Source organism: Elephantulus edwardii, unplaced genomic scaffold (genome assembly GCF_000299155.1).
Source record: "Elephantulus edwardii isolate Elephantulus edwardi_28Jun2011 unplaced genomic scaffold, EleEdw1.0 scaffold00126, whole genome shotgun sequence".
In the NCBI taxonomy this organism is placed as follows: domain Eukaryota; kingdom Metazoa; phylum Chordata; class Mammalia; order Macroscelidea; family Macroscelididae; genus Elephantulus; species Elephantulus edwardii.
In genome coordinates, this window is record NW_006399876.1 from 5,161,142 (window position 1) to 5,168,559 (window position 7,418).

The window sequence follows — 7,418 nt, forward strand, 5'->3', positions numbered from 1 at the left end:
TTGGTGAGCATGTCCAGGGCAGCATCTGTTAGGGGAAATACGTCAATTGGTATACCATCTTCTAAAAACCTCTTGGCACTAGCAGTCAGGAAATCAGAAGATGAATTGCATTAGGAAAATCTGCTGCCAGAGACCTCTCCAGAGTGCTACAGTGCAAGGATGTCAAACTAGAGACTAAGGTGCACTGGATCCAGGCCACGGTCTTCACAATCACTTGCTATGCATCAGAGAGTTGGACAATGACCAAGGATGGTAGAAGAATTGATGATGCTTTTGAGTTGTGGTCCTGGAGAAAAGCATTGAGCATACTATGGACCACTAAAAGAAAAACACGTGTCTGTCCTGTAGAGGGTGAAACCAGACTGCTTCTCGGAGGCAAAGATTTTGAGAATCCGTCTCACACAGTCTAGGCACATAGCCAGAAGGGACAAGTCCTTGGAGAAGGACATCATACTTAGGAGGGTAGAGGAACAGCACAGGAGAGGAAGACCCTGGATGAGATGGATTGACACAGTGACTGGGGTCATGAGGGCAGGTGTGTCAGAGCCACTGTGTATAGGGTTGCAAGGAGTAGACTGCACCTTACAACTACATGGTAGAGCTGGGAGATAGTCCCTGAGGCCGCCATGCATGCCCTTCGTGGTTCCAGGTGATGGGCTTTATGGCTTGACTGAAAGCTGCAGACACTGAACCCCAGACTCCAGGCACCCTTACTGAGCACTTACTGTGTGTTTCTGTTAGGTGCCATCGAGTCAACTAAAACTCATATCGACCCTATGAACAACAGGTGTGAACCTGGTCCCATCCCATGCCATTCTCACCATCACAGGCCCCTTGAGCTCATCGTTACAATCACTGTGTCAGCCCATCTCCTCTGCTGGCCCTGAGCCTTTCCAAGTCCTTCCCCAACGACTAGCCCCTCCTAACAGCAGACCCAAAGGACAAAAGATGGAGTTGTGTGCTGGGGTCCTGTTAAAGGGATCCGAGACACAGTTGGAACAAGACAGGCCAGTGCTCACCCTCACCCTACAGTGGACAGCCTGGGTGGCGAGGGAACCCCTTTACAAGGATCTGGTGGGAAAGCAGCTGTAGGGGACTTCTGGAGGGCTGAAATTTGTTGGGGGGGGTGGCTGTCCTGGAGAGATATAGGTCATCCCATCAAAGATTTGAGAGTTTCTCTGCACCCCGCCCCTAACAGGGCTGGAGAGGTTGAGGAGGGCAGGTGAGGCAGACACTGAGTGGCACCTGGGAGGGCACTTGTGGGCCTCACCCGTGGATGTGGTGCGCAGGCCACAGGAGCTGAAGTACTTCAGGACCCACAGTGACCCCTGGTGAACACTCTGGACCCAAGAAAAGGACTTCTGGCCTCCCAGGCCCTGCCCCCAGTTCCTCAAACACAGGCAGGGTCCTTCCCACAGCCAGGGGTCACAGGCCAACTCCTGGGGCTCCCCAGGGAGGAGCTGAGAACAGCTTGGCGGGGGTGGGGTGGAGGAGGTGTGGGGGGGGTGTCTCTGGCCCAGAGTACTTGGTGGGAAGGGGACCCTGCAGGGCAGGAAGTATCCACCTGGCGGGCACACCCATGCCCTTTCTCCAGGGGCAGCTGGAGACTCAGAGAAGGAAATAGGCCACTAATCCCAGGGCTGGCCCCAGCTTTCCAGTCCCCAACATACCATGTCCATCTTCTTGGCCAAGCATGCAGTGGTTGCCCATTGAGGGGAGTCCACTAAGGAGACCAGACATGGGGTTTTGGTTCTGCCAAGGCCTCTGACCCCTGAACTCCTCCTTGGGCGGGGCAGAAACTGGAATGCTCCCTTATGCCCCCACCCGTGTCGGGGGTCCTGTGGGGGGGTCCCTAGATCAGTTGCATAGGGATGGGTGGGTACTGGGATGTTGCATGCTCTGGGCTCCCTCTGGCTACAGGTGCTGGTGCAGGAGGTGGGTAGTTCCAGCCCTCAGCAGCTGGGGCGGGGAGGGGCCTAGAGGTGGGCAGGGGCTCTCCAGGTGCCATAAAGGACAGGGATTTTCACACCTACGTGTGGAAAGCCCAGCCCCCACCAGACCCTAACTGGGGGAGGGCAGTAAGTGGAGGAGGGAAGCCTGGGTCCTCACCGCGTTATCATAACCGACCGTAGGATATCCCTGCTGAGAAATCGAATCACCAGTGGTGAGAATGTCCCCACTTTTCGATGTCTTGTCATATACTGGAGGATCTTGAGCGCAAAGAGATCTGTGTCTGGTCACTCGGTGAAAAATGCACCTTCACTGCCTGGCCCCCTATTTCCAAGGATCCGTACTCGAAAGCGCAACCTCACTAATCACCGGGCCAGTGCGCCCTCGCCTTCGCACCGTCTGCGCCCGCGCCCCCAGCGGTTTGAGCTTTGATCCGCGGAGTCCTCTCCCGCCTTTTACTCTTCCGAGCCAGTGAAGGAGCTGCTCTCCGAGTTCTCGGACAGTGTAACGCGGTGGGCAGCGCCTCGGCGTCGCACGCGCTCGGAGGGAGCTGCGTAAGGGCGGTGCCCGGGCCGGGAGCGAGACAGGCAGCCGGAGGAGAGATGGGGAGGCGGGCGACGGGCGGAGACAAAGTGGAAAAGGCGCAGCTTGGCGCTTGGAGACGGGGGCAGAGTAGACGGACGGGGCGGGAAGTGCAGGCTCAGGTCTCCGAACAAACCCCAGAGGGGGCCGGGGTCCCTCCAGGTGGCACTCACCGCCCTCGTCCCTGTCCCTCCTTCCCCCGGCTGTGATTGGCAGGCGGCCTGCGACCAGCAGCGAGCGCTACAGCGCCTCGGGCTCCCAGCGTGCACACCCGGCCCCTCGCGGGCGCGGCCGGGTGGGAGGAGACCTTGGCCTTATATAGCGGCCCGACGCGTCCGGTCAACGCGCTGGAGGCGCTCACGGCCCACAGGTCTCTGCCGACCCAGTCCCTCTGGCTGCCTCCCGCCCTGCATGCAGCCCGAATAGCGTACGGCGTCGTGTTCGCCGCCCCTCCGAGCGCTCCTGTCAGGCTCGGCCGTGCGCCCCGGACCCGCCCCGTGCGCTCGCCTGCCCCGGGACACAGATGCTGAGGACGCACGGCCCGCGGGCCCCGATGGTGCTGCGGCCCGCGCTCCTGTTGGCCTTGCTGGCGGCCTGGACGGGCCGCGGGGTCACCGCACCCACCGAGCCTAACGACACGCTGGAGGCGGAGCTGGAGCGCCGCTGGGACAGCCTGGTGGCGCACTCGCTGGCGAGGTTGCCGGCGGCCGCGCGGCCCAAGGAGACGGCGGTGCAGAGCGGCGCGGGCGACTACCTGCTGGGCATCAAGCGGCTGCGGAGGCTGTACTGCAACGTGGGCATCGGCTTCCACCTCCAGGTGCTGCCCGACGGCCGCATCGGCGGAGTGCACGCCGACGCCGGAGACAGTGAGTGGGCCCGCCGGGCGGGTCGGGCTGGGCGCGGGTGCCCCTTCCAGCCGGGCCGGGCACCTGCTCACAGGCCAAGACCGGCGCGGGGACCGCAGGACGCAAAGCTTGCTCCGGGCGCTGCCGAGCCCCGCCTCCCCGCCTTCGGAAGCCGGACTCGGGGAGCTGAGCGAATTCCAGCGGCCTCTCCGTGGGCTCCGGCGTCCGCGGGGGCCCGGGACGCGCGCCCAGGCCGGGGCCGGGCTTGGAGGCCTCCCTGCATGTGGGACTCTGGGGCGTCCTGAGGTCGGCGGGCTCCAGGGGTCCTTTCCACCCTCACCTATCCCGGAAATGAGGGTCTGCGGGCGCGTACCAGAGAGGAGAGGATGGAAGGGGCGGTGTGGGCCGAGGGCCCCACTGCACGGCCGACAGTGACCCCCGCTCGCCTCGCAGGCCTGCTGGAGCTGTCGCCGGTGGAGAGGGGCGTGGTGAGCATTTTTGGCGTCTCCAGCCGCTTCTTCGTGGCCATGAACAGCAAGGGCAAGCTCTATGGGTCGGTGAGTATCCGGGGCGGCGGGAACGGGAGGGAGCCCTCTGGCCTGACCTGTGTCCTGCTGGTGGACCTGCAGTGAGGTCTCAGGATTACAGGGCGGGCTGTGTTCTTCCCTTATCCCAGAAACCTGCCTGCAGGGGTGCCGTATCAGGGGGCGCATCCCAATTCAGGGGGAGACACTGGGGCTCCTCGCAGGTCTGGGTGAGCTGTTCCTGTCCAGACAAACGGGGGTCCCAGCGGGCAACCCAGCATTTCTAAGATGGGGGTGGGGGTGCAGTGGAAATTCTCCAGGTACCAGGCAGGTGGCTGGAGCTGTGTCCACCTGTCGTGGGCTGGCCTGGAGACACCTTTTTGCACCCTGTGGGGCTCCTCACAGTCCGGCTCCCCAGGACCCTCAGAGCCCAGCCGGCTAGGACGCAGCCCCACCGCCAGGGCCCAGCCTGACCCTCCTCTTTTGCCTGCAGCTCTTCTTCACGGACGAGTGTAAATTCAAGGAGATCCTACTGCCCAACAACTACAATGCGTACGAGTCCTACAAGTTCCCGGGCTCCTACATCGCCCTGAGTAAGAACGGCAAGACCAAGAAGGGGAACCGCGTGTCCCCCACCATGAAGGTCACCCACTTCCTCCCCAGGCTGTGACCAGCTAGAGCCAACTGCAGCGTGGGGACCGCCCTCCGTGCGCTTTCTTCAGAGGGAGAGTTGAAATGCTACCATTGACAAAACCTATTTAATTATTTAAAGGTATATATCTATCTATCTCACCACCACATTCTTTATGGTTCCGTGGGATGTTTCATATGCTGGAAAAAAAGGAAAGAAAGAAGAAAATGGACACATTTTTAATCCGGCGCAGCGTTGCGCACCTTGCAGTGGACGCGCTCAGCCATCCAGGCGGGCTGCTCTCCGTGTCGTCAAAGCAGTAGTGATCTAGGATTCCTTATCAGCTCTGCTCTGCGCCAGGTGGGCCTTTGAACATGGAGACGAGCGTTCCCTGTAAGTGTCAACTCGCTTCTGGACTTGGGGAGCCTGCTAGGGCAGCTTGCCCACCCCCACAGTGTCTCCCAAGGCCTCGCTCCTTGGCCCTGTTGCTATTAATTGGGACATATCAGTTTACTTTGGGGACAGAGGGTGCACAGTCGAAGTCCCCGCTGCCACTCTGTTTTTAGACGCGCCTGGGCTAACCTTTGAACTCGCCTGTAGTCAATCTTGGTCCATCAGGCGGGAGAGCTTTCAGAACAGTCCTTTTCTGGGTCAGCCCCAGCCACAGCAGGGGCCATGCCAGTACAATGATGGTCCCCTTCCTCTGAAAGGATGACCCACTGACAGGCTGGCACGTGGACAGAGTGGGAGAGGCGGCCCCCACCAAAGGTGCAATCTCACTCATTTGCAAAATCAGTTCTGATTTTGTTTTTAAAAAAAAAGCGAAGAACTACATTCTGCGTGCTAAGGACACGCCAGAAGATGACGCTTTTCAGTGTGTAAAATGTCCCTGTCATGTAGAAAATGCCTAACTCAGTGTTTACGCAAAGGATGCTGGCCTCCCGGGCACCCTGCCCCCGCTGAGTGGCTTGACTACCTCACCAGCCGTGGCTCCCACTTGGTCCAGGCCTGGCCTGGCCCTCCCGAGTGGCCTTTTCGTCTCCCCCCCCCCTTTCCATATGTAGCCAAAAACGGTTGCAGATTGCTTCGGTGGATCTCATTTGAACCTTGTCACGTTTGAGCTATCTTTACCCACGATTTACTTTTAGTAAGGGTAATCATGGTGAAAATATTTACAGACAGCTGTTGGAGTGCACGGTATGGTCACCAAGTAACCGTATCGTTTTCTTTATATATTTTACAAATGTAACCCCTGTCGTGGAAGCAAAAGAAGGAAGAGGCAGGTCGGTGACATTTTAGAAAGTTCTGAAGGGATGGGGACAATTAATTTTAATGAATGGATGATGTTTTAAAAACTAGCGTTTCTACAAATGGCTACCAGAAAAAGGGCTTCTTCAAATGTTTTCCTGAAACTTCCCGTGTGCTCATGGGACATGTTTCTGTGCTGTCTCCCAAATTAACTTTATGGGGGGCTACAGACGGACTGGAAAATCAGATTGGCATTTTTGTCTTTCACATTCCTTTTCAAACTCTGGATTCGAATGCGAATCATCTGAAAATGCTATTCCTGACAGCGGAGGCCTGGGCCAGAGAAACCAGACAGGACCATGGACTCCTAGCAATGCTGTGTCTTAAACCACCAATGCTTGTGTGTCTTCAACCACTGGAGAGTGTGTGTGTGTGTGTGTGTGTGTGTGTGTGTGTGTATGCATGCACGTTGATGAGTGTGAAACCACAAAATCCAGGAGGATGGAAGGCTGTTGTTTGCCCACCTCCATGCTGTTGGCGGAGGAACTGATGGCCCCTCTAAGGTCCATGTTCACCTTGTCCCTGTGCTTGCGTTGAGCGCCTTGTCCCAGCACCCGAGCCAGGGGTCAGGAGCTGAGCTGTCTGGGGGACTCTGGCACCGCAGTCGCGTCTCTAAGTGTCACGGGCAGTGCCTCGGGACAACCTTGGACCTTACGGTGCTGGACAGTTTTTCTCTTGTTGCGCTGGAGACTGAGGTTTTCAGAATCTGTAGTTTTATACAGATGCCGATGGATACTGGGAAGTATGTGCCGTGCACATGTAAATACAGAGTAAATGTTCAAGTGATGTATTTTTTAAAAAAATCTCGAGTTGAATGTAAATGATGTAAATACTTGGGGAAGGTATTAAAGGATATTAAAGTGTCTTGTGGCTGTGTCCTCCTTCCCCCTCCCTCCTGGCAGTGGCCTTTCTATTTGAGGCCTTGAACCTCGCATTGCTGGGGGTGGGGTGGGGGGGGGCAGGGGAGATGGATTCTAGCCAGCTGTGTCCACACAAATGCAGCCTGGAAAACGGGAGCCTGGGGGTGTCAGTGTCGCCAGGTTTCTCAGTGACTGATTCTGACAGCTTGTTCCCTTTCCCGGATGGGCCTTGTTCATGCCCAGCTAAGGCTGAGCTGCCTGTGCCCTGGGCTTTGCCTGATAGCGGGGTGGTGGGCAGAGGAGCCCACACGAAGGGGCAGCTTCTCCGAAGGTGGCTCCATACTTTCCAGACTCTGAGCGGAGATCACCAGTGGGTCTGAAAATGAACACAGTGGCCCCCGGCTCTAGTGGGCTAGTGCCAAGGACCCACACTGCCATCCCAGGGACACATGGTTTGAATCCACCAACTGCTCCTGGGATGCACTTGCTGCCTCTGAGAACCCACTGGAGGGCCAGCTTTGAGCCAAACACCAGCATATCTCATAGCACAGTTCATCAGCCAGGATGTTAGTTCACCAAGTCTGGAGGTTCAAGACCCCTCAGATGTCCCTCGGAAAAGAGGCCTCAATATCCATCCAGGTCTAAGAAGCCAGCCGCTGATAACCCTGCGGGCACAGTTCTGCCAACTCACAGGTCACCAGGACCCAGAGGCCATGCT

The 7,418-nt window shown here is 57.9% G+C and overlaps 1 protein-coding gene across 1 annotated transcript; it reads left to right on the forward strand.

The window, feature by feature from the left end:
- Nucleotides 1-1,887: 1,887 nt before the first annotated feature.
- On the forward strand, nucleotides 1,888-4,571 carry FGF4 (fibroblast growth factor 4). The gene is made up of 6 exons (XM_006893382.1): nucleotides 1,888-1,935; nucleotides 2,419-2,504; nucleotides 2,695-2,827; nucleotides 2,903-3,398; nucleotides 3,831-3,934; nucleotides 4,395-4,571. Exons 1-6 carry the CDS (start codon nucleotides 1,888-1,890, stop codon nucleotides 4,569-4,571), a joined length of 1,044 nt encoding a protein of 347 aa, XP_006893444.1.
- The last annotated feature ends 2,847 nt before the right edge of the window (nucleotides 4,572-7,418 follow it).